This window comes from Silurus aristotelis (genome assembly GCF_946808225.1).
Source record: "Silurus aristotelis genome assembly, chromosome: 20".
Lineage (NCBI taxonomy): Eukaryota > Metazoa > Chordata > Actinopteri > Siluriformes > Siluridae > Silurus > Silurus aristotelis.
The window spans coordinates 3622137-3649863 of record NC_139593.1 but is presented as its reverse complement, the minus strand read 5'-3'; the positions used below and the strand labels follow the sequence as shown (position 1 = coordinate 3649863).

Below are 27727 nucleotides of genomic sequence, written 5' to 3'. Positions count from 1 at the left end.
CTCATGTCACTGCAGCACAAAAAACTACAACTTTCCCAAATTCAGTTAAAGGTAACATACATGAACACACACCCACATGCGCATCTACACACACAGACACACAATCACACAGACACACAATCACACACACACACACACACACACACACACACACACACACACACACACACACACACACACAAAGACACACACCCACATGCACATCTACACCCACAGAGAGACACACAACCACACACACACATCTACACACACAGGTGTCTAGAAGACCTGGAACTCGACCTTCATTGACTGTAGCTGTTGCACATGAGGCAAATTTTAGCAACTTTTTCTCAAATAAAGGTAACACACACACACACACACACACACACACACACACACACTCACACAAATCTCTCATGTCACTGCAGCACAAAAAACTACAACTTTCCCAAATTCAGTTAAAGGTAACATACATGAACACACACCCACATGCGCATCTACACACACAGACACACAATCACACAGACACACAATCACACACACACACACACACACACACACACACACACACACACACACACACACACACACACAAAGACACACACCCACATGCACATCTACACCCACAGAGAGACACACAACCACACACACACATCTACACACACAGGTGTCTAGAAGACCTGGAACTCGACCTTCATTGACTGTAGCTGTTGCACATGAGGCAAATTTTAGCAACTTTTTCTCAAATAAAGGTAACACACACACACACACACACACACACACACACACACAAACACACACACACACACACACACACACACAGGCCATTTCTTACTTCGACTTTTATGTTTCAGTTCTTAGTCTCATGCATACACCAACATCCCATCTGCTTATGTCTGCTCATATTGTTGTTGTCTGCTTTGCCAACCAAACAACAACAACAACAAATAGGTTCTGGACAATAAAATAAACATGTATTTTGACAAATTACTGGACAGGAACAGCAGCTCATAAACACCAAGTAAAGTTTTTATATGGTACACATTTTATATATAATGTGATAGGAAGCTAATTGATTTATTTGAAATTTCCTTCATTTAAATATTCATCAGATCTGAATTTCCTCATCATGCTAATAGTCTGAGTGAGTTTGTACTACCACTAATATAATAACAATAATTAATATTAGTATTAATTATTATTATTCTTATAAGATTTGACCTCAAGTAATAGATTAACAAGCAAAAAATAGGTGATAAAAACATTTAATTTTCAGTGTCAAACCCCAAAATTCTAATAAATAAATTAACAAAAGTTTATATATAGTTATAGTTTCTCAGTCAATCAAAATTGTTAAATAAGCGTCATTTGAAACTGACCAATCAATTCTCGCGTCTGGTTTCCGCTGTTTTATCGCGTGATAGGAAAACTTAAACGTTGGTTGATTCGCCATGCTGAGCGCCTCGCATGGGGCGACATCTGCCGGTCACATGCGTGTATTGCGTTTTAAAATCCTTTAGCTGATTCACAAGTTTCTTGGCATCTACAGCGTCTTTGTTAAAAAAGATAAATGTTACACCGTATAATAATCATGTAAGCATTATTTTATTACGAAATATGGTTGTAAAAATAAACACTTTAAAATGAAAACTCAAACATATTTGGCACGTGCTTAACCGTACACAGTAAGATATGAAGTAAAAACAGTGTATACCTCAGTGAATACAATTAAAGAGAGCAATAACATTGAATTAACAGCATAATAAAATGGAATAATTCATATACAAAATATATGGTTGCAACAATAAAAATAGGATTATAATATATGCAAAATATAATTATATGCATCAGAATTTACGTCCAGGGAGGCAGATAAAGTGTAAGTAACGTAATTAACGTAAAAGTTTTCACAGTTATTTTAATTGTATTTTTTTATGCCATTTTGCTAGTTTAATAATGACACTACAGGTAGGATGTACAGGACTAACTGCCCTAGTAACTGAACAGGTAACACCACGGATGTTGATCAAATAACCAAATGTAATATCTAGGGGAGTGGTGGCTCCAGCGGTTAAATCGCTGGGTTGCCGATCGGAAGGTCTGGGGTTCGAGCCCCGGTATTGCCAGGCTGCCACTCTTGGGCCCTTGAGCAAGGCCCTTAACCCTCTATGCTCCGGGGGTCCCTTACGAGGGAAATATCAAGGTCCGTGACGTGGGGCCGCCTTCCCGTGGGCTCACCACCTGCAGGAGGGACCGTAAGGGACGGTGCTGTGAGGATTGGGCAGCAGGCGGGGGCCTGCTTAGACTGCTGCCCCCGCAACCCGAATTACGGATTAAGTGGGAGAAAATGAATGAATGTAATATCTACACTTTCAGACAGAATGCAGTGGTGTTACACTGATCATACAAATTATATCGACACAATTCTGATCTGTGGACGATTTCGAGGACACAACAGTACACAGGAGACCTGGAGCATGTGTTTTGTTTGGGCAGGATGTCTGGCATCCCCCATGATATACATTACTCTTTCATGAATGTGATTTGATGCTATAGTCAGAGTGGGGAAACACATAATGTCCTCATCTTTGGTTATTAGACTGTGTGTACAATGTAAAAGATGAATGACTCTGACTGCCTTCACCACTGGTCTTCCAGCTCGACACAACTACATTCCTGCATGTATGTGTGGCCTGCTGATTATTCTGGTTTTGTCTCTGGTACTTTACTACAATCAAGTAACATCTTGCCATGCGCTGACAGGTAACCACACACACACACACACACACACACACACACACACACACACACGTATAGGTTTGTATAACATTTCCATTCAAATTTGGTTTTTACCCAAACTTACCCACAATATTGGAGCCACACAAGGGACTTGAGGGACGTCTTTGGACACAGTAGAATGGAATTTTCCCTACACATTGATTCAAGTGAGAGATCTTCTGCTATAAAGCTTTAACCTCAACCCTTTTGTGATGAATATGAACATTGACTGCACCCCAGGTCTCCTCACCTTCTCACCTACATCAGTACCTGACTTAACTAACACCCTTGTGGCTGAATGAGCACAAAATCTCTCCAAGATCTAGTGGAACATCTTCCCAGGAGAGTGAAGCTCAATATAAGAGCAAATGGAAACTAAAACTTTTGTCCATACAGTACCTTTGTGGGTGTGGCAGGAGTGATTTGTGATAGAAGAGTATCTGTGAGAGTGAAAGGGAAAGTTTATAGGACTGTGGTGAGACCTGAGATGTTGTATGGATTAGAGACAGTGGCATTGAGTAAAAGACAGGAGGTGGAGCTGGAGGTGGCAGAGCTAAAGATGTTGAGATGTTCATTGGGACAGGATTAGAATCGAGTTTATAAGAGGGACAGCACATGTAGGACGTTTTGGAGACAAAGTGAGGGAGGTGAGATTGAAATGGTTTGGACATGTGCAGAGGGAAGGTAAGGTCCCAAAATGGAATGCGGTTCTGTCTGGACTGCGGCTCATTAGAACCGACTTCACCGCACAACAAGACGATTTGACGAAGTGTATGTCCGAGTTCTATAAGCGTTATATAGTGAGCAAGCAGTCGCCAGAGAAGGGACATGGGGTATATCAGTAGGAGAACGCTGAAAATGGAGCCACCAGAAAGGAGGAAAGGAGAAAGATCAAGGAGGAGGTTTATAGATGTGGTGAGGGAAGACATGCAGGTAGTTGGTGTGAAGAGGCAGATGTAGAGGACAGGGGGGTATGAAGACGGATGATGGCGACACCTAATGGTAGCAGCTGAAAGAAGAAGAAAGTGTACTTTTGTGGCAAATTATTCTTTCAGAAGAAAAGAAGCCAGTTTGCTAAAAGGTACCAATGTTAATACAAGATTTTTGCTCCCCTGCATACAGGTTGTCTCTCCGCATCTACTCCTCATACGCCTCGCAGATACACACGACACGCAAAGGTAAAAAACAAACGAAAGTCTTCTTTGCAAAAATACCCCCCTTCATGTGATCAATCGCAACATCTTTGCTTTCAGGTCAACGTGATCTCATCGGGATACCAAACCCTGAGCGGTAGGAATCCAGTCTACGTGAATGTTCGGCCCAGTGTCACGCAAACAGATTCAATCTACGAGACTCTGCATATTAAAGCAATCCGGGTGGATCCTGCGTACGACACCCTGGTCTGCGGTAATAACCAATCTGATCGATGGTTAAGAAAAAAAACGGACAGATTCAGTGCGAAAGAGCTTTGTGTGTCTAACGAAAATAAGCCTGTGGAGGCTTGTGCACACTTGGATAAGATATAAACCACTTGAGCAGGAACAAAGTAATTAACAACTTGTAGTGCGACGATGATGAGTCACTTTTACCACCTGAAATCCACAACATAAGATTTTTCTGGAGTAGTTTTACAAGTAAACCTGCAATGCAACAGCAGACATTCATGTATAAACATGTCGAGTTCCCATCACGGACAGTACCATCTATTTTACAAGGACCTTGTCAATCATATCAATTAGCCTACAACATCAACACATTGATTGAAACTGTAAAAAAACATCGATTTACCCATTTGAAAATTAAACACGTGACTTAATACTGGTTGCAGCTGCTTAAGAGTTAACAGTAATTAGCTCGCTATCTAATTAGCTACGTTTTCAATTCTGTCAGCGACCGCTTATGCTACCTAGCGTAGGCTACACTTTAATAATAATTTCAAACGATAACTAGCTTGCTAGCATTATCGCTACATACCACTTTGTTCTGATGACCTGTCTGACCAGTGGGACTCCCCCTACTTTTGTCTGGAATGCATCTTTTAAAATTCCATAATATTCCAGAAATTCCATGACCCGTGGGAACCCTGTAAGTTCCATCGCAATTGGGAAATGATGTCATAAAGCCACTCGGCCCGCAAAATAAGTAGCTTGTCGGGGTGGTAGTAGCTCTCAGACGGTTACTGAGTAAAAAGTAAATCTTCATAGCGTTACATAAAACAAAAGGAACATGCATGAGTCTCTCAAAAACCGAAAAACAGGGGGTTTCCAAACTTTTTCACCAGTGCTGTATAACCTGATTCTTAAAAAAATAAAAAGATAAAACCGCCAATATTTTACTAGATGCTTCAGCAAAACATCAAAGATGGGCAAATATTCCAAAGTGTGTTATTTGAAAATCATGCCATTTGTCACATTTAGATTATATTAACTCATTGAATGTGCTACTATCAGCATGGAAAACTAAAAAAACAATGTAAATGTACGGTGTAATGAAATTTTGGGTCTGTTTGTAAGAAACATCAATAAAAAAAAAGGTTCATGAAACTTGATTACAGATTCTTTATTTCCCCACAGCATTTTTTATAGTTCCCCCAATTCCCAGGCAAAAAAAAAAAAAAAAAAAAAAAAAAAAAAAGACGGATAATCACACCGTTCAAAAAAAAAAAAAAAAAAAAGAATAATGAGGAAGATAAGAATTAACAAAATGCATTTCAGCTCAGAACTCAATTCCAATCTTTAAAAATAAATCTGTAGCTGATACCATTATATAATAGTTCTATTATTAAAAGTACAGCCCTATTTAACCTAATTCATACAGCCTTATCATTTATGACACAGTGTACCATTGTGCAACGTACGCATGGTAACATGCAGGATAGACGACTGACTATTCTCAGGTGCTGAGAAGAGAAATGGGGAGTTTCATCAAATCCACTGGGGATGAATCACATACATGCCACACCCACAGGGTTTAAGAGTTTCTGTTGTTCATATTAAAACAGAAGAATGGCTAGGTGTGGAGATGTAGTGTAGTGTTTTTAGACTAATACACAGTCTTATAAGCGCTCTAAAACAAATTAAACAAATACTATATATAAAAAAATATTCTCACAATATCTTTGGCCAGACCCGTGTTTGAGGTCCGTTAGAATGTACACAGTGTGAGCTGTTCCTGTACATCAATGTTATTTCGGGTCCAAGTTGCACGTCCCTGTCCCCCCCACAAAAACGAACACAAACTGCTTTAACGTCCTTTATGTTTGAAGCTCGCACTCGGATCGGTCAGAACTTGCTGCCGAGTTTTTCTGCTCCTCTTGTGAAAGATCTCTCCTGGAGTCATTGTACATTTTTCAATGCATTTTGAACAAAAGCTCATTTAGGGTGTGTGTGTGTGTGTGTGTGTGTGTGTGTCTTTTCAGTAGAGCGAAAGCACAGCGAGGAAAATTGTCTTTCGTAGCTCGCGATCTACTGTGTGAGTCACGAGCGAACGTTACGAAGGTAAGATCTGTGCGATGGTGTTCTTGGCTTCCCGAGTCAGTCTCTCTGGGAATTTCACGTCAAACTCGACGATTAAATCGCCATGCCGCTCTGGGCTTTTAGGGAACGGAAGGCCTTCGCCTGTGACGCGTCGCTTCATCCCGGGACGGATGATGACGTCTTCCATCGGCAGCGTGATGGTGCGTTTGTCCAACGTAGGGGCCTTGACCGTGCAGCCACAGAGAGCCTGAGACGATAAAAAAAAAAAGAAACATTAACATTCAGCAAACGATTACGCAAACAACTAAACCAACATCCTTTTGTAATCTAAACTCACGTGCACTACAGGCTCCACCCACCTCTTTGAGCGAGACCTTGGCCGGGTAGACGATGTCTGAGCCGTCTCTCTTAAACACCGGATGCGGTTTGTCCTTCACGATAAACACAACATCAGCGGGGATATTGTTTGGGGTCTGGTCTCCCTCTTTAGGGAAAGTAATCTTGGTCCCTTCCTTCCAGCCCTTCTTCACCTCCACTGCGAGGATCTTTTCCTCCGAGCGTGTAGTTTGGCCGTCTGGGTTCAGTCTGCGCCGCGAGATCTTCATTTTCTTGGTGCAACCACTTAACACCTCCTCCAGGCTGAGGTGGAGCTCGTGGGTCACTGGTGGGTCCTGCTTTTTCTCCATCATCCTGAAGTGACGCCCGCCCGGGCCCATGCCGAAGCTTGCGAACGGCTCGTCCACGTCCATATCTTCGCCACCCATCCCGCGGCCAAAGAGGTGCTCAAATGGGTTCCGCCCACCAAAAAATTCAGTGAACATGGCATGCGGGTCACCCTGGAAGGAGTACGTAAATCCTGGGCCATTTGATCCGCCTCCGCCTCCGCCAGGGCTGCCCTTCAACCCTGAAATAAATAAATAAAAAGATTGATTTTTATTTCCTTTTTGTCTGAAATGTACTTTCAGTAAGACTGCGGTTATTTTTTTCCACATGCTGGATTTCATTTCATGAAAGAAAAAAAAAAACCCAGAAAAGCAGTCGGTAGTGACGTCACGGTGAGATACAGGGCAAGCTTTCTGCATTTTGTCACTGGCTTTAGTTACTTATCAGACTTAGAGTCTGGTTTTGTGTCTCCACCCCAGACTTTTCTCCCAGCTGGACCTTCAGCTTATAAACAACCTGATAAATACAGACAGTGTAACATTATATCAATCATATCGGAGTCTGACGTCATCAGCCTTCATCAGTCAGAGTCTTACCACACCATGACACTTTATAATCGTATCAACCTTATAAAGTAGCCTATTAGCTTTGAGAAAGTGTTCAAAAACAATCCGAAACAAATCGAATACAAATCATCTAAACCCACGAGCGCGCGCTGGAACTTTCCAGCAGCAGCACGAGCGTCTTTCCAGAACAACCCCCATATGCGTGACGTCACATACCTGCGCCATGAAAAAAAAAAATTAAAAGTTACCTGGGCGTGTCATTGTGACACTTCGAGACAAAGATTTTTTTAGTTTTAATTAATGAATTTATTTCTTTTTAATACACTTTTATCCCGTCTACTCGGAGTTTTGTTTTTCTCTTTTGGTTAAACAATAATCGAAATTGTGGAAAAGATGAAAACTTTTGACAGGTCCGGATTTCACGTGTTTATTTATTTATTAATTTATTGAAAAAGAAAAAGAAAAAAAACAACGCTGTTTTAGATCAGTCGGCGATTAAAAATAAATAAATATCGCGAGAACTTCCGACTGTTTTAACAGTGTTTATTAGTAACATTAGAGTTTTACGAGATGATCAGGATTTCTGTGGAGTGATGATGAAGATGATGAAGATGATTGTAAATATTAAACAGCCCTTTGGAGAATCTGAGTGAACCCCCGGATGGACTGAAGAGAAACTCTATCTGAGGTAATCTTGGTAGTGCAAGTAAAAAAAAAAAAAAAAAAAAAGTCAATCATCTCACCTTCTTCTCCGAATTTGTCGAAAATGTCCTTCTTTTTGGGGTCGCTGAGAACATCGTAGGCTTCTGCGATCTCCTTGAACTTGTCCTCAGCCCCGGGGGACTTGTTTTTATCCGGGTGGTATTTTAACGCTTGTTTGCGATACGCTTTTTTGATCTCGTCCTCGGACGCTCCTTTCTGGATCCCTAAAATGTTGTAGTAATCCTTCCCCATGTTCTCCGTCCAGAGACAGTCGGTAAATAACACTAATAAACTTCACCGGACACTTTGAGGGAACACTTCCACACACCAGTTCAGACCTCCAGGTTCTTATTTACTCTCCTCGGAACCTGACAGAGGCGCCGTCTTATATACGCGTTCCGAAAGTTCGAGAAAAGTCCAGCTACACCGAGAGCGCTCGCCCCGCCCCCTACCGAGGTACTGTACACGTCACCAACCGCGGAGGAAAATCCGCTCTCTGATTGGTTGAGAATCAAAGCTCGGAAGTGGCTGAGTTGTAGTGCTGCAGGAGAGGCCACGCCCACTGTACAACTTCTTTTAAATTCTATTCCATTCTAGTCTACTCTAAATTATTTTTTAATAATAATAATTATTATTATTATATTAATATTTCTTTTCTACATTTTTACTAATTGGTGGTAAATCAAAACACTTTTTTTATTGGCTTGTTATTATTATTTTTTATCATTCTGTATCATTGTTATTTTCATTACATATACATATATACATATACATATATACATATACATATACATATATACATATACATATATACATATACATATATACATATACATATATACATATACATATACATATATACATATATACATATACATATATACATATACATATACATATATACATATACATATATACATATACATATATACATATATACATATATACATATACATATATACATATACATATACATATATACATATACATATATACATATACATATATACATATACATATACATATATACATATATACATATACATATATACATATACATATACATATATACATATACATATATACATATACATATATACATATACATATATACATATACATATACATATATACATATATACATATACATATATACATATACATATACATATATACATATACATATATACATATACATATATACATATACATATATACATATACATATACATATATACATATACATATATACATATACATATACATATATACATATACATATATACATATACATATACATATATACATATACATATATACATATACATATATACATATACATATACATATATACATATATACATATACATATATACATATACATATACATATATACATATACATATATACATATACATATATACATATACATATATACATATACATATACATATATACATATATACATATACATATATACATATACATATACATATATACATATACATATATACATATACATATATACATATACATATACATATATACATATATACATATACATATATACATATACATATACATATATACATATACATATATACATATACATATATACATATACATATACATATATACATATACATATATACATATACATATACATATATACATATACATATATACATATACATATATACATATACATATATACATATACATATATACATATACATATATACATATACATATACATATATACATATACATATATACATATACATATACATATATATATATATATATATATATATATATATATATATATATATATATATATATATATATATTGCACTAGATGTTCCACTAGATTTTGGAGTGTGTTTGTGCAGATGTGTGTGTGAGATTTATTCAGCCACGAGAGTGTTAGTAAAGTCAGGTAGTGATGAAGGTGAAGTGAGGAGGCCTGGAGTGCAGTCAGTGTTCACATTCATCCCAAAGGTGTTCACTAGGATTGGAGCTCTATAGCAGTAGATCTTCCACTCCAACCCATGTGAAGCATATCTTCATGAAGCTGGCTTTGGGCACAGGGGCACTGTCATGCTGATTCCACTACAAGTATTTATTAACAAGCATTTAGAAATTGTATTGAAACCATGACTGATGTGGATGAGCACATCCTCACTAATGGGGTCCAAGACCAAGCACACACACAGTATACAGCTCAACAACAGGAAAAACGTAAAAAAAAAATATACGGTTATCGTTTTTTTTGGATTAAAGGTTATTTTACATATCTGGTGTGTTCATTAAAATGTATAGGTTATATATATGTGTTTATTTAATCTATACAAATTAATTAATTAAATTAATCTGTACAAAAACTGATACCGAAACAATCAAGTAAGCAATCAGGCCCTTGCTGCCAAGTGAGAAATAAAAACAAACAAACAAATAAAATGATATCATTACATTGTTTGGTCTGTGGATTATTCAGAAGCTGGTAAACCAGAGTAGGACTTGCATGTGCCCTTTGCTCCATATCATGTCCTACTTTCTAATCCATACAAACACCAAGGTGTATTCTGGGTATTCTGCGACTTAAACCCTGAACCAGTGCATTAAAAACTAATTTAATTTAATTTAATACAATATGCATTTTTGTTTCTTGGCAACAAAAAACAACGAGGAAATCAAAAGTGTGAGTTAGACACGAAGTAACCCTGAACCCATTGGAGTGGGCGTGTCCTCACCGTGTGTCTTTTGTCCAACTGCGGAGCGGACTAGTACAAGGTTACGCCGGAGTTACGCCAAACAGGTTACACCGGAAGTGCGCGCTGATTGGACGGCGCGGGTGTCGCTCGAGCGCTCCGATTGGACGCTGTATCTGGCAATTTTGTATCGGAAGACGGCGAGTTTGAAAGGCAGCAGAAAAAAAAATGAAGCATTACGAGGTAAGAGCTGAGATCAGATTTTTTTTATAAAATTTGTACTAATTAATTGTGTAATTAGTGAATCATGAGAGTCACGTGATCATCCAGATGTGTTTATTCATTCATTATTTTTTGGAGTTCATTGTGTAATTTGGCGACGATGGGGCAGAGAGATTAGATCTGGCTTCTATTGATTGGACACTAATCGCACGTGAAAAAAAACACTATTATTTTATTTACAGAAGGTTTATAGATGAGATCAGCAGTAAATCATCTGATCTCGTTCTTAGTGTCATTCTGGGGGATTTACTGCTTTCCAAGACCCCATACAGGGCGTTTATGGTGGGACAGGTTCATGTATTATCACACACTTATACAAAGGAAAACATCATACATTATTTACAACCTTAAAAAACACGATCCGTTTGATCATTATAGACCAGTGCAAGTGTCTACGTGGAGCAGATCATCTCCTGAAGGTTTATTTGATCTTCTAATGCACATAGAAACCATGCTTCTGCTTCTGCTGCTGTCAGAATCCCGGAAGTAAGGCATTGTTTCATAATAATAATAATAATAATAATATAAGCTAAGCAATCGAGATGATAAAAATCCGCGAGAGAGATAAGAATGAAAGATCAGACGTGTCTACAAAATTTTTATGATGTATGTTTTCTCTAAATGGAATATTTGTATATTAATGTTTAGGTGTTATTGCGGTGGGCAACCACGTGGTGGAGTCAAAGTTTAAAATCGGAATAAAGTGAAGATAAGCATAAACAAAGCAAACAAACTGGTACAACTGGTGTAATTCCAGGAAAACTGAAAATTCCAAGAAAAAAAAAATGAATACCTTGTACAAGGGCAAAGATTTGAATGGGAACTCAAGGGAAATACTACAGTTGTAGAAGTATTTAGACTTAATTTAAACTGATACATTGTGATCTAGTGCATTTTATCGAAGTAGCAGAATACTAAGTGTTTGAAGTTTATTGCCAAAAAATAAAAGTTCTGGACACGCTGATCATCCTGTCTGGAGATCTGGAGTCCCCCACTTTTTTCACTTTTTTTCTATCTATCATCAGTGTGTTGTGCGTGCGTATGACAAAATCTGTCAACGTTTATTGTCATACACACACACACACACACACACACACACAACACAATGATGATAGATATGAAAGTAAAAAAGATGGAGGTGTTTTCATTTATTTTATTTTATTTTTCTAGACCCAGATGTGTAGAGGAGCTCATATCAATCAGCACATTCAGAACTACGGTGCTGTGAAAAATTATTTGCCTCCTCCTTGGTTTTATTTGTTGTTGTTTTTTTTTGCGTCACTTTGAACTGATGCGGATCATCGATTAAATTGTAATATTGCACAAAGATAACCAGAGTAAACACAAAATGCATTTTTTAAATTCTGATTTTATATTTTAAATGGGAAAAGAAAAAGCTGTCCAATCCTGCTTTTGCCCCGTGTGAAAATGTAATAGCCCCCCCCAACAGACCCCATATTAACAATACAGCATTTAACTGTGCGGGGGGAAAAAGTATTATATATATAATAATACTAAATTATTAATCTTGTAATAACGATCGGCAAATGGTTGTCGTTCTGCCGTCCCGTTTAACAGTTATGATGACCGGCTTAAAGCTGATCTCCTGTCTGCAATCCGTGTGTGTGTTTTATGGCCAGTACGCAGGTTATAATTAGCACTGGTTGCATTTATAAGGTGAGGGGTGTTGAGGTGTCGAGGTGTGTGCGTTTGAGTGTCAAGCACCATACACACCGCTCTCGTACACCATGGTAAACCATCCAGTGTCATAGAGCTTCAGGTCTTCAGCTTTTTCACGGCTTGACAGTGTAAAATCACCAACATTCAAAGTGACGACAGCAGACAGGTGACAAAACAAACTATCAAAAAAAGTTTGTGGACATCTGAGCGTAAGATTGGTACGTGCTCCTTTTTAAAACATCCCCTTCCACATTTAGTCCCCATTTGCTGTTCTAGTAACCACCACTCTTTTGGGAAGATTTTTTGATTTTGGAGTGTGTTTGTAAAGAATTATGGAGATTCATTCACCCAAAAGGGTTTTAGTGACAGTGAGGAGGCCTGAGGAGCAGTCAGTGTTCTTATTCGTACCAAAGGTGTTGAATAGTTTTGGAGCTTTATAGCAGGAGAACTTAGGGAAAAACTCCCTTGGATGATTAAGGAAGAAACCTTGAGAGGAACCAGACTCATAATGGGAACTCATCCTCTTTGGGTGATATCAAGAGTGTGATTATAAACCATTAAAACAATACAGAACACTGGAGAACTGCCATGAACACCAGAGTGTGGGATTATGAGTAATGTTCTTTCTACAGTCAGTTGATGTTGTGGAACCAGGAGCTACTGAGTTTTTCATAAAATTGAATAACATCTAAGATTCTCATACATCCAACACCAACTCCTCCATGCCAGAGCCAATGTCCAAACTCTACATGAAGTGGGTTCCAAATGGCACTGGTACTGGATTAATGAGTTCTCTAAAGGGTTTATTGAATAATATACGGTTCTTTAAAAAGGGTTGTACTGGGAAACCTTACTGATAGGCAAACTCTGTTTTTTTTTTGGTGGGTCCCATACCTTGAAACAAAACCTTTAGGAAAGCGACAAATTGACAAATCCTTCATTGTTTCTAAAAGTACACAATATGTGTTATAAATAAATTTTTACAAGCAGTGAAACCAATATGGCACTGTATTGCGTAAGAAATATGGCGCTTTATTGTGTGTGTGTGTCAGAAAAACACCAACCAGGCTGAACAATACTCTTAGAGAGACATGGGATTTTATCTTTAGTTAATATTCAATGTTGTACCTTCATTTTAACCAGCCCTGGTTTGCAGAGTGTGATTGGTGCACCCTGTGCCCTGGGGATGTTGGAATACTTCCAGTTACCCTAATGAGGCAGGAGGGAGAGAAAGGCAGGAAGGAGGAGAGAAAGACAGGAGGGAGGAGTTGGAGAGATTTTCCCAACTGGCTGGCTCTCTTTTTAAAGGAAAAGAGGTAGGGCAGGGTGGAGGAGAAAAAGGCATTGGGGGAGAGACAGAGAGATTTACCCAGCTTTCCTTTTAGAGGGTGTGGAACACTGAGGGGATGGCTGCAGGAGAGAGATAGACAGATTTCCTGTGGCAGGGGGAGAGAAAACACAGAAACCAGACAGAGTAGGCAGAATAAGAGAGACAGCGAGAGAATGGACACCTTGGCATTAGAGGCCGCTCAGCCCAAGCGGGGTTCCAATGCCCCCATGGTCACAGGCCTCCCGGGGCCCGCACCGGCCAAACGCAAACCCACCAAAAAAACTAAAAAAGCTGTTGTCTTTTTTGAGGTGGAGATTTTGGACGCCAAAACCAAGGACAAACTCTGCTTCTTGGACAAGGTAAGAGCAAGGTTTATTTTTATATATTTTTTATTTAAAAACACAATTCTTATAATAATCATTCCTTTCTCCCGTGTTAATTCTGGTCCATCGACCAGCTCAGCATGCAGCAGTGCATGTTCTCTTGGTTAAATATAACGCAGGAACTTTTGGGGCTCAGCGCTATCTATAGCTTGTCGACACGGGTTTTGAGGAACGTCTGGTGCTCTGAGTCATGCGGTGCCCTGTTCCAGTGGACACTGCTGCAGTCCGGAGCCTTGAGACGCACTGTCTGGGATAATAAAGCAAATACAATGAAGGGTCAAATGTCATGAATAATTGGAAATGTCCTTGTAGACATCTGCCTTTTAGCCATGTACTAACTTTTGAATTGTGACTCCAAACCTCTGAATAAACTTCTTAACAGTAACTCCAAACATTCTGAACAGTAATCCAAAACTACTCATCAGTAACTCCAAACCCTCCAAACAGTAACTCCAAAACTTCTCATCAGTAACTCCAAACTTCTCAACAGTGACTTCAAACCTTCCAAACAGTAACTCCAAACCTTCCAAACAGTAACTCCAAACTTCTCAACAGTAACACCAAACGTCTCAACAGTAAATCCAAACCCTCCAAACAGTAACTCCAAACTTCTCAACATTAACTCCAAACCCTCCGAACAGTAACTCCAAGCTTCTCAACAGGGACTCCAACCTTCTCAACAGGGACTCTAGTCTTTTCAGCAGCTTTGCTTCCAAACATTTCAATCTTGAAACCTCACCAATGATTTCAACATTTTGAGCACCGATTACAAACTTTTGAATGGTACTGAAGGGTGCAGCAACAAAAATACTACACAAACTAATCATCTATTGTTGTGGCACAGTGGGGGAAAAAAGGAAATCAAACAGGTTATATGTTGTGTAGTGGAAGGAGAATTTATGATGCACCACTTAAACCCCAGGATTAAAATCTGTACTGTACATGAGAATGTGTTTCAGCTGTGTGAGTGGTTAAAGCGCGCACTCCAGCATGTGTTTATGGTCTACTTGAGCGAACAGGATCCATGTGTGAGGGTGTAGATTGCAGCTCGAGTGCAACGACACGGATGTTACACTTTGAGGACATGCGCAGCGCCTGGTGTGTGTTTTGTGTCTAAGAATGCCAGCTGTTCCAAACACCCACTGTCTGGGAACACCGGGGATAGCTGCTAAATATACCGATTATTTGTCACACACGTACACCTACAGTAAACACACAAACAGATGGAGTGTACAAAGAATGGAATTTTTATTTGTGTGTGTTTTGCGATGAACAGGTGGAGCCAAATGCAACCATCGGAGAGATCAAGTCTATGTTCCACAAGAGCCGTGAGTCAAACAACACTTTTGCTTAATGTGTGAAGAATTTTACTGCTGACTTCAGATTGAATAGCAAATGCTACAAAATATACACAATACATGGTGTCTACACACACAATGCTACAAAAATATACACAATACATGGTGTCTACACACACAATGCTACAAAAATACACACAACACATGGTGTCTACACACACATGGAGTTTTGTCCCATCGCATTGTTTCCAGTTTAAGTCCATCTCAGCCATTATGGCAGCTATCTGATGTAGCCAAGAAACTGTTTTCAATATGTTTTACTTTGGCCTAAGTCTTCTTTTGATGAGTAGAAACTAAATATAAAATATAAAACATTTTGGTGAAATCACAGTAATTCTAAGGGTTTTTACCACATGCACCATCGCAGACCACCAACTGTTAGTTACCAAGTGCTTCTGTTTAACACAGTGTGTTTTTGTGTCAATTATTAATTCATCATCATCCAATCAAAGACCACACTCGTAACCCCTCTCGGGCCCAGGAGGCTTAATGATATCCTAAAGACCTCAAAGTGTTCAATTGGTCCTTAATCAGTGGTCAACAAATTCTCAGTACTCCCAAATTCCCAGACACACAGGGTTACACAGTACAGTTTCCATTTACAATTGTCGATTTTAGTACTTTATATTTGAATGTTAAATATTAATTGAATATACATCGAATAATCAATGTAGAGAATTAGTTCTATGTAGTTTGGTTTGAGCATTTTGGTCCTCTAGCCATAATTCAATGTTTCAACCTGCAGATAAGCTGAAATCCTGAAAGTAGGTGGCTAAGTTATGATCGTATCGTGTGTGCATTATTTATTGGCCTCGTAACTACCGTGTGAATCTGAAGTTGCAAAATTGAACATCAAATGTATTGGTTGATAGTGCATTTTAGCAGGCTTGCTCTAGCTCAGTGATGTCCAAACTAAGGCCCAAGATGACCTTTGATTTGGACCAACATATCATAAAATGGGGGGGAGGAAAAATGCCACCTGAAGAAAAAAAACTGATGAAAATAAGAAAATAAGGACCAGCTTCAAGTCTATCATTAGGGGTCACTGAATCCCTGTAGTAGGCATTGATTGTTTCTTATTGTACATCAGTTGTGATACTAAACTAGAACTTAGAAAAAATATATTACTGCATGTTTTCTATTTATTTTCAAATATTATGAAGTCATAAATGAGCGGAAACACGGCAACTTTCAATCAAGTTTGATTTGATGGAGTTCCTCTGGTTAATACTTCAAATTTATAAACGACCGAATACGAGTTACTTATGTCACATTCTGAAAATGTAGTTAATACTTTTATATTAACCTAATAATAGGTCTGGTTTTGTCATTGAGAAATAAAACTCGAATGTCATGTAATGAAACTGGGAACTTTACTATGGTAAAGAAATCTAGATAAAGACTGATGATTAATTCTTGCATGTTGAACTCTGCATTTGTTCCAGACCCACAGTTTTATCCTGCCAGACAGTCTATTCGTCTCGACCCCAGTGAGTACTCTCATTACAGCTACACACTTCTTTTGACTTTTTATTTGTCGAACAGCTGTGTGGTATTACAAACATAATCAGTGCTAATCCTATATAGCATGAGACTTCATTTTCACGTCACCACATCACCTGACGATTCGTGAAATACCGTGAATTTAATTATATTAGAGAAAAGTCAGTTTCTGTTATGACTGATTTCATCTAACCTTTATTGCATGAACCTGGTACAGATTAAAATGGCATAAATATCAAATTTTATACATCTTTTTATAAATTACATTAGTTTCAGTAACAGTTTTAGTGAATAATATGTGGAACCCTGATAGGAGTGTCAGCTAAAAACTATATAATTCAATATAATATATATAATACTATATAATTAGTGCTTTCAAAATGAACGCGCCAATAACACCTACTAACGCGCCATTTTTATAAAAAAATATAAATTAATATGTAAGAGGCGACGTCCTTTCTTTACTCGGATATCAAAATAAAAAACTTCACCGAGAAAACATTTTCGATGATGCACCAATTCTCAAATCAACCACCAAAATCCGCCATGACGCAACATCCGTCAATTAAAACCGTCCGTGTGGAAACACAGCAAAGGTTCCATTTGGTGTCCCGATGATGAACTTTATTTAAAACACCATAATTACTTGAAAACATTAGCAAGAATATTTAGTCTTCATGCTCTGTGTTGAGTTTGGTTTCACTAATAATAAATATCAATAGATGTCCAAGTTCCTGTTGAGTAGAGAATTAAACACGTGATAAGTATTAATATTAGGAACATTTAGAAATGTGCGATTAAGTTGCGATTAACACTACACACCAATAAATACACATATAAAATCACTTTAAATTGTTTTGCAATGGTAATTATTCTACATATTATTACCCCTAACATCAGAAATGAATAAAAATGAATAGTTAACAATAACAAATAAAAATAATTAATAATTAATTCACACTTTACCTTTAAAGAGAGTCGAGGCTGGTGTGAGGGAGATGAGATGGAGGAGTTACTCCAGGGTTACTCGCAAACTGAGGTTTCACTGCATTCGAATCGATTGGCAGCCCTAATTCCAATTCTTTACATTGAATTAATTCCATTCCATCCAATTCCATTCAACTGCTTTCAATTTAATTCCATACCAAATAAAATTCAACTCCATTCCATTCTAGTTGATTTCATTCAATTCCGTTCAAATCCAATATATTCCATCTGTGTAATTTTCATAATCTATAGACCCTTTTTTATAGTCAGATTTTAGTCATATCCCTAATGATATTAACCCACTGGTGACACCAGCAAGTAAAAACTCAGAGATTTAAGAGTTTAAGAAAGAACCTTGAAAAGGAACCATCTGTCCACCTCATCTGTATTCTATATGTAATTTCTATATTATAATTTATATTTGTATTCTACAGGAATTTAATCTTTTTTTATTTTTTTTAAATCAAAAATAAGAAAACAAACATAAATCTTTAAATGGCATATTTATGATCACATCAGTGAAAGTAGTTGTTTTTTATGTTTCTCATTTGGCTTTTTTTAAATACATTTTTTATTGTTAAAGCACAGTCATTATCTGACATCAAATTCTGACACAATTATGATATTATTATAATTTCATTAAACGACTAACAGTTCAAAAGATTAGATTACAGATTACATTAGATTACAGATTACTTGTGTATTTACTACCACAGTGTTGTCGAACGTATCAATAAACACAAAGTACATTAGAGTGTGAGGTGCAGTGTGTGTTTGTGTGTGTAAATGTGAGATTGTGTACTGATGCATTGTGGGATTGTGTACTGATTCATTGTGGGATTGATGATGCAGAGGGAAAATCTCTGAAGGATGAAGACGTGCTACAGCACTTACCTGTGGGAACTACAGCAACCTTCTATTTCAGAGACCTGGGAGCCCAGATCAGCTGGGTCACGGTAAGACACACACACACACACACACACACACACACACACACACACACACACACACACACACACACACACACACACACACCTTTCTATGCACACAAATGTATCTAACTTTCTCCAGAGAATCTGCTGCTATTCTTTCTTTTAAATGTATAACAGCAACACCCCACATTACGTGGGTTTGATTGACAAGACAAACAACAAACTACAGTCGTCAATGATCTTTTCAAACCAAACCCTCCAATACCTCCTGGAGTAAACTGTTTACCAGGTCACGGTGTTCCTAGGTGTGTGTATGTTCTACCAAAGTGCAGATACACCACAAATTTAAGCATTTTGATTTGATTTGAGAAAACGTTTAGAAAGAAAACACACACACACACACACACACACACACACACACACACACACACACACACACACACACACACACACACACAGTTATTCACACACTTGATGCTCCATAGTTGAGAGAGTGTGAGGATTAGGTGGTTCTATATTGAGGGTGTTTATTAATATCAGTTCAAAACACAGCTACGATAACCCACTGACAGACACGCCTACTCTTAACGTGTGTGTTTGTGTTTAGTGATTATTCCTGACACGCTCACACAACAACACACTATTTGCACGTCCTGGTTTCACTGAGTGACGGAGATCCGTTGATGTCAGGAGGTCATGAGTTTGTGTGTAGTTATATATTGTTGTTGTCATCTTGGAAACGTGTCAATTTCATATCATATGTGGCTTCCGAAGCGCAAAACTAAACAAAAACCTAAACAAAACTGTTACAGTTTACACCAGATCAACCTGTTCAAAGTTCACACACACACACACACACACACACACACACACACACACACACTCGATAAACAGAGTCCTGTAGCTCCTGCCAGAAGGGAGGAGCTGAAAGAGGTTCATGGTGCGAAGGTTCAGTAGTGATTTTTCCTGCCCGGTTTGTGGTTCTTGGATGATACAGGTCCTGGAGAGTAGGCAGAAGGGAGCACCAAAGATTTTTTCTGATGTTTTAACTGTTTGCTGCAGTCTGTTGGTGATGGATGACCACAGGACAGAAGTACATCTGGCATAGAAAGTACATCTGAAGGCCTGTTTGAGAATAGAGTTTATGTTGAGCTCCCATTTCAGGTCTTGGGAAATGGTTGTTCCCAGAAACTTGAAGGTCTGAGTGGGAGTAGTGTTGAGGGGTATTTCCTAAAATGTACTGTTTACAGTTTTAAGTGTGTTAAGCTCTGGGTTGTTCTGACTGCACCATTGCACCAGCCGCTGATAGCACCAGCCACTGTTATACAGATTCGTCGCCATCTTCGTCGCCATCTTGGATGAGTCCGATGAGTCTAGTATCATCTGGAAATTTCAGGAGGAAATTTCAGAAATTTAACAGTTGGGTCACTGGAGGTGCAGTCGTTGGTATAGAGAGAGAATAGCAGAGGGGAGAGGACACATCCCTGAGGAGCGCCAGTGCTGACTGTTCGAACACCTGAGGTAATACCCCACAGTCTCACCTGTTGTTTCCTGCCTGTCAGGAAGCTGGTGATCCACTGACAGATGGCTGGGGGTATAGTGAGCTTTGGGAGTTTGGATTGGAGAATTTCTGGAATTGTTGTTTTAAAAGCCAAACTGAAGTCGACATTATAAGGAATAAATAGAGAGATATTTGGGAGCTTGGTTGCAGAGAGCTTCATAGACAACATATAATATCTTAAAACATGCGCTCAATTGGGTTCAGGTCTGGAGACATACTTGGCCACTCCATCACCTTCAGCTTCAGCTGTCTCAGCAAGGCAATTATCATCTTGTCAGTGTGTTTGAGGTCGTTATAATGGCCCAGTTTCTGAAGGAAAAGCATCATGCTCTGCTTCAGAATCTCACAGTACATGTTGGAAAACCTCTGTATGACCCTAACCACTGTACTGTAACTCAGTTTCAGGCTTATACTGATCTTCTTACAGCCTGGAGAAAAGAGGGTTAAGGGCCTTGCTCAAGGGCCCAAGAGTGGGAGCTTGGCGATACCGGGGCTTCAACCCCCAACCTTCTGATCAGTAGCCCAACACCTTAACCACTGAGCTACCACTCCCATGCTCAACATGATCAATAGGATGTGTGACTTTGTTATTTAGACAATAATGGCTGTATGTTGAGTTATTTTTCGAGCACAGTAAATCTGTTCTGATATACAAACTGCACACTGACTAATCTAAAATATATCCATTGAGAAGGTACGAAAATGGTTGCTGAAATGTGAGGGGTGCACTCACTTTTGTTTTATATATACTGTATGTATATATAAACATTATATATCATAACTACGCAAAATCCACAATATATGTTTATCTTTATTTTTCAGGTGTTTTTGACAGAATACGCCGGCCCGCTGATCATTTACCTGATGTTCTATTTCCGTGTGCCGTTCATTTACCAGCCCAAATATGACTTCTCTACCAGCAAGCACTGGGTCGTACAGTGAGTGATTTACAAAACAATTATTCTCCTAAACTGGATGCTTCAAAACTTCTTTTAGAGCAGAGTCTGCAGACTACAGATTTTTATTTATATATATATATATATATATATATATATATATATATATATATATATATATATATATATACACACACACACACACACACACACACACACACACACACACACACACACACACACACACACACACACACACACACACACAGGCGATCAAAATTAGAGAACAATTTATAAACAATTGAACAATTCTTAAATAATGTGATCTTCACTGCTCAACAGTTGAAGGAGTTTTTGTCCTGTCTATACCATGCTACCAGACATTATAAAACATTATTTTGCAGAAAACACACTGATCAAAATTAGAGAACAACAATGACTGTAGCATGATAAAAGATTACAACAAAATGTTCTGAAAGTTACAGCAGTCAGCAGTTAGTAGGAAGTGTACAGGCCTTTGCTCTGAATGACTTCAGCACATCTGCGGCCACAGGACAGCACCAGTCTCTCACACTGCTCTGGTGTGATTTTGGTCCACTCTTCTTCCAGTCTCCTCCACAGTTTAATGACTGTAGTGGGTTTCTTGGCCATAACTTTGTCGCCAAGGATTTTCCAGAGGTTCTCTATTAGGTTGAGATCAGGACTCTGGGCAAGCCATGTAATTATTTCAATGTTTTCAGTTTTAGGGAACTGCTTTACCCGTTTTGCTGTGTGACATGGAGTGTTGTCCTGCATGAACACTGCGGGCTGATTGGGTGATAAATGCAGGGAAGGAACCATATGTTGTTAAAGAAGGTTCTGATAAACATTTGCATTCACTCTGCCATGTAGCTGTATAAGAGGCCAAACTCCTGCTGCAGAACACATGCCCCAAACCATCACACTTCCTCCTCCACTTTTCACTGACTTCTTTACACACTTTGGGTTCAGTCTTTCTCCAGTTTGTCGCCGAACATAATGTTTCCCATCGGACCCAAATAAATTAAACTTGCTTTTATCACTGAAGTGAACTTTGGACAAGTTCTCCTCTGTCCACACAACATGTTCCTCAGCAAAGCTTAGTCTATCCTTTTGATTCTTTCTGCTAATGAGAGGTTTGGTCACTGCAGAATGGGCTTTCAGTCCAAATGCTCTTAAACCTCGAGACACTGTATGACGAGACAGATCCTTACCCTGTTCAGCGCTGAACTGGTGAGCAATTCCAGCTGCAGTGTGGAAACGATTGCCCATTGAGATCCTTCGCAGTATCCTGTCCTCTCTTGTATTTGTCTTCCGTGAACGACCAGCCTTCTTGGCGGACTTGAATGAGTTTGTGATGTTGTAAAGATTCAATATTCTTGAAATCACAGATTTGGAACGACCAACTTGTCTTGCTATGGCTGATAGGGTCATCCCTTTGGCCTTCATGGACAACCTGCTGCCGGAGGCTTTCAGTCACTTTAGAACGGCCCACCATCTTGCAGAGTCGGTGAAACTGGAAGTTAGGCTGCCAGTTAAATATGGGTTGACAGATAATCAAGGGAATTAGCACCAGGTGCCAGATTAACACCAATAACTGAGAGGTATCTGAACGTGTTCTCTAATTTTGATCAGTGTGTTTTCTGCAAAAATAATGTTTTTTTTTTTTTTAATGCCTTAGTTATTTTGTGGAAAAGGTGTTCTGGTTCTTTTTTAAGAAACGTATTAATAATTATAAACTTATTATAATTATTATAATTTTTTTTTTTAAATGAACAAGGGTTATTTTTTGTGAAATGGCGACACCCTGTGTTTAAAGCTGGAATACGAAAAAGATTTTCCTTAACCCTTATTTTTTATTTAGGACTTTGGTGCACATACACACACATCCAGTGTCTCTGTGATGGACAAACTAGCTGGTACTAAAACTATAAAAATATAAAAAGTAAAAAGGGTTTTTCCTGTGCTACAGCTTGGCGTGTATGTGCCACTCCTTCCACTACGTCAAGAGACTCCTCGAGACGCTCTTCGTCCACCGCTTTTCTCACGGGACGATGCCTCTACGCAATATCTTTAAGGTAAAAAAAAAACCCACACACAAACACACACCTCACTGACTTTATAAATATATACACCACAGCGCACAGTGGCATTCTCTAATTGTCTATGGACTACGAACAGACGAAATGAAAACGAATAAATATATATCATTAGGAAACTGCTCTGGTGTACAAGCAACAAAAACAAATTTTGGGCTCAATTAATACGATGGATCTTTAGACGAGCCACTTGAGGACGTGTGAGATATATATATATATATTCATACATATTCAGAATTTATTTCTCCACAGTTGAACCAAAGAGCCACGTTTCAAAATGTGATGCGTCCAATATCTCGTTAATAAGATTAATAAAGCAGGCCAGCTACTTACCCGTACCCAGTTATTTGGCTGACTCTGCATATTTAATTACCCTGCTAGTTTTCGTTGCTGAACTCTACCATGTTTGGTACCAAACAAAACTAATGGCAGGGAAACGTTTATAGACCTGACATAAGCTATTTTATGTCAGGTTTATGTTGTAAACAAAAATCATGTTCTGGTGTTTCTCTGAGTGTGAAAAAGCTCTTCTGGGGTGACTGCTGTCCATGGTGATGTTCAGTCCAATTTCATTTGTATAGCATTTTTTTTTTTCTTTTTAAGAACGGATGTTTTGAGAACACCGTTGCCTAACACGGTGTGAGGACCATATGTTCATTCCATGTCCGTATTTCCATCATGGACGAGGTTCTTTTGAACTGTTCACCGATTGCCGCTTGAATGCAGAACTGTTTATGCCAATCGCACTACTGAGCCGCTGTAGCATCTTGTTAATATTCATTCCACTCCAAATCCATCCTAAAGTCCAGGCTCTAAAAGACGCAATTGTGCCTCCAGAGTTGTGGTAACAGTTTAGAGACGAACCACAAATGGCAGGAACGATCAGGTGACCCAATACTTTTGCTGTTCTTGTGGTAAATCTGAACATTTCGGTTGCTGTTTTTTTTTAGAACTGTACGTATTACTGGGGATTCGCGGCATGGATGGCTTACTACATCAACCACCCGCTATACACACCACCGAGTAAGTGCATGCTCATCACACACACACACGCACGCACGCACACACACACACAGTTTAACAGAAATATGTTTTAGTTGTTCTGATGCTCTGACATGTCGGTGTTTCAGCGTATGGAGAGCAGCAGGTGAAGGCGGCCCTCGTTATTTTCCTGGTACGTTTCTTTTTCCCCCCAACGATGCGCTTTAGCCAAATAGTGAATAGTTTTATTGATGAACTCAAGAACACTAGCCGGCTTATCTGACGGAAAACGAACAAAAAGGAACTTAGCCATGATCAAGGGGGCCCTTGAGTGAGGCCCCTAAACATCAAATGTTTTTTTTTTTTTTATGTTAAATGTGCTAATTGAAGCCTGTCCAAAATGTTAATATTACAGGAAATCAGAAGAAGACAATAACCCAAACAAAAAATAAATCCGATCCGTTTCTTTTTCTGCAGTTCTGCCAGATTGGAAATTTCTCCATCCACATCGCGCTGAGGAATCTCCGACCACCAGGTGGAGCTCTATTTCAGCTCATTCACACACATCCGAGACTTAAGAGTTACTTTTCTTTACCTTCTCTTGTGTTTTGTTGTTAAAAAAAAACAACAAAAAAAATCTCCTTTCTCAGGATCTAAGACCAGGAAGATCCCGTTTCCCACTAAGAACCCGTTCACCTGGATCTTTCTGCTCGTATCCTGCCCCAACTACACCTACGAGGTCAGTGCTCTCTCTCTCTGTCTTTCTCTCTCTTAAACGTTGTCTTGCTGTTTCTCTCGTCCTCTTTCACTCACTTTGGTCATTTCGTCTCGTACTAAATCATACCATCTTCACACGCATGTGGAGGAAATGCGATAAAGCATCAGCAACATTCACACGCAGTCCAGTAAAGACGTCGTCGTCTTCTTTCGGCTTCTCCCATTAGGGGGCGCCACAGCGGATCATCCATCTCCATACCCCCCTGTCCTCTACATCTGCCTCTTTCACACCAACTACCTCATGTTTTCCCTCACCACATCCATAAACCTCCTCCTTGGCCTTCCTCTTTTTCTCCTTCCTGGTGGCTCCATCCTCAGCATTCTCCTACTGATATACCCCATGTCCCTCCTCTGCACATGTCCAAACCATCTCAATCTCACCTTCCACACCTTGTCTCCAAAACGTCCTACATGCGCTGTCCCTCTAATAAACTCATTTCTAATCCTGTCCATCGTCATCACTCCTAACGAACATCTCAACATCTTCAGCTTTGCTACCTCCAGCTCCACGTCCTGTCTTTTACTCAATGCCACTGTCTCTAATCCATAAAGTAGAGAATAAAAATGCAGTGCAGTTAAATAATCTACAGTGTGGTGCGATGCTGCACAGTGGATTTTATTCCTTTTATACCATGTTTATTTATTTCATCTTTTTTTTGTTTGTTTTTATTTGCAGGTTTTATTAAATGTCCTTAAAACATGTCTGTTAATGTTCCAACTTGAATCATGGCAGTGATAAAAAAAAAAAAAAAAAAAAACTTGTCGGCTTCTCATACTGATTTTTTTTCTCTCTCAAGTTTAATACAATTAAATAAACAAATTAATAAGTCAATAAAACCCATTTGACACGTTTTTGTTTCTTGAATGGATTAAAACTAAAAATGCACTGTTGAAACTAATATGTTTGTCAGTTTCTCTCATCGATTAAACAAAAAAAACATTCGCGATACTTTATCAGGTCAAAACTGTTTTTTGACTCCACGTGTCACCGCCCTCTAGTGGTGGAGAAATAAATATATATTTTTTTATGTTCGGGAAATGTCTTTTTTTTTTGCAGTTTAACCTACGAACCTTCCTTATTCCAGAATTGTTCCAATATTCTCCTCATTTCAAGAAAACCTCTCAACAGCTCGTATACACAAAAAATGCACTTTTCAAGGAATCGAATGTAGCTTTTGTTGCAATGATGAAGCCTTTTATGGTTAATATAATATTACGACCCAGACAATTTCGGAAGCGATATTTTTTAGACTGCAAAATATTTTGGATCGACGGGTTTCTGCTACGTAACATTACATATATGTAATGTAAGAATAATCACCCTGTGTGTGTGTGTGTGTGTGTGTGTGTGCAGTTGGGCTCGTGGTTGGGCTTCACCCTGATGACTCAGTGTCTGCCGGTGGCCTTCTTCACCCTGGTTGGCTTTATCCAGATGACCGTGTGGGCGAAAGGGAAACACCGCAGCTACCTGAAGGAGTTCCGCGACTACCCGCCCCTGCGTTCCCCCATTATACCCTTCATCCTGTAGAACCCCCCACCCGTACGACCGTATGCTCTTCCTGGTTCCTCAGAGCTCTCTTCCCACTGCTGAGCATTTTATCTGTTCTGGCCTGATTGTAAACGGTTGATCTTCTCCGGTGTGTGTGTGTGTGTGTGTGTGTGAAGGACCATGATCAGGGCGGATGGTGAGATTTTGACTGTGACCATTCTCCATCTTCTAATGACATTAATCTAGTAGATCTATGGCTCTAATCCACTACTTGCTGTGTTTAAACCGTCCCGCCCCACCCCCCCAGATCAATAATAATCAGTATTTACAGACACACACACGTAACACTCGAATAAACCTACAAATAAAACACGTGTGGGGGGGGGGGGGTTAATAATTTATGACACAAATTTCAACCCTGTTCTCCTTGATGATTGTGTTGATTGTTGTTGTTGTTTACCGTTACTAATGTTTACATTCGAAATAAAATGTATGTAATTCCACCTGGTTTTGGTCCCTGTGTTTTGTGAAATAATAAAAAAGGGGGCGTGGCCTGACAATCGGGGGCGGAACTGA

At 38.9% G+C, this 27727-nt stretch overlaps 2 protein-coding genes and 1 long non-coding RNA gene across 4 annotated transcripts; 2 read left to right on the top strand and 1 right to left on the bottom strand.

The window, feature by feature from the left end:
* The first annotated feature begins 489 nt into the window (after positions 1–489).
* Positions 490–5838, top strand: LOC310715925. Its single transcript, XR_014530443.1, has 5 exons — positions 490–1974; positions 2356–3121; positions 3174–3441; positions 3582–4317; positions 4497–5838. It is a non-coding gene; the product is annotated as an uncharacterized lncRNA (long non-coding RNA).
* On the bottom strand, positions 5302–8617 carry dnajb1b (DnaJ heat shock protein family (Hsp40) member B1b). The gene is made up of 3 exons (XM_083522617.1): positions 8206–8617; positions 6593–7137; positions 5302–6480 (listed from the first exon to the last, which is right to left on the bottom strand). The coding sequence occupies exons 1-3, from the start codon at positions 8414–8416 to the stop codon at positions 6247–6249; spliced, it is 990 nt and encodes a 329-aa protein (XP_083378743.1). The 5' UTR covers positions 8417–8617; the 3' UTR covers positions 5302–6246.
* Positions 8618–10988: 2371 nt separating this feature from the next.
* tecrb (trans-2,3-enoyl-CoA reductase b) lies at positions 10989–27654 on the top strand. 2 transcript variants are annotated; one of them, XM_083521903.1, is made up of 12 exons: positions 10989–11118; positions 14476–14526; positions 15827–15878; positions 17354–17398; positions 19251–19354; positions 21714–21829; positions 23778–23883; positions 24855–24927; positions 25035–25078; positions 25363–25420; positions 25536–25624; positions 27017–27654. In XM_083521903.1, the coding sequence occupies exons 1-12, from the start codon at positions 11104–11106 to the stop codon at positions 27188–27190; spliced, it is 927 nt and encodes a 308-aa protein (XP_083378029.1). In that variant the 5' UTR covers positions 10989–11103; the 3' UTR covers positions 27191–27654. The 2 variants fall into 2 exon arrangements, with proteins under 2 accessions (XP_083378029.1, XP_083378028.1); XM_083521902.1 differs by lacking the exon at positions 10989–11118 and having other exon boundaries at positions 14146–14526.
* Positions 27655–27727: the final 73 nt, after the last annotated feature.

What these genes read in the sequence shown, in the direction of transcription:
- dnajb1b (XM_083522617.1), bottom strand. Translation starts at nt 8,416, where the DNA reads ATGGGGAAGGATTACTACAACATTTTAGGGATCCAGAAAGGAGCGTCC. An exon ending in CGACAAATTCGGAGAAGAAG is followed by an intron (nt 7,138 to 8,205) that starts GTGAGATGATTG and finishes TATTTATTTCAG; the next exon opens with GGTTGAAGGGCAGCCCTGGC. An exon ending in CCAAGGTCTCGCTCAAAGAG is followed by an intron (nt 6,481 to 6,592) that starts GTGGGTGGAGCC and finishes TTATCGTCTCAG; the next exon opens with GCTCTCTGTGGCTGCACGGT.
- tecrb (XM_083521902.1), top strand. Translation starts at nt 14,341, where the DNA reads ATGGACACCTTGGCATTAGAGGCCGCTCAGCCCAAGCGGGGTTCCAAT. An exon ending in GTCTATGTTCCACAAGAGCC is followed by an intron (nt 15,879 to 17,353) that starts GTGAGTCAAACA and finishes CATTTGTTCCAG; the next exon opens with ACCCACAGTTTTATCCTGCC. An exon ending in GTCTATTCGTCTCGACCCCA is followed by an intron (nt 17,399 to 19,250) that starts GTGAGTACTCTC and finishes TTGATGATGCAG; the next exon opens with AGGGAAAATCTCTGAAGGAT.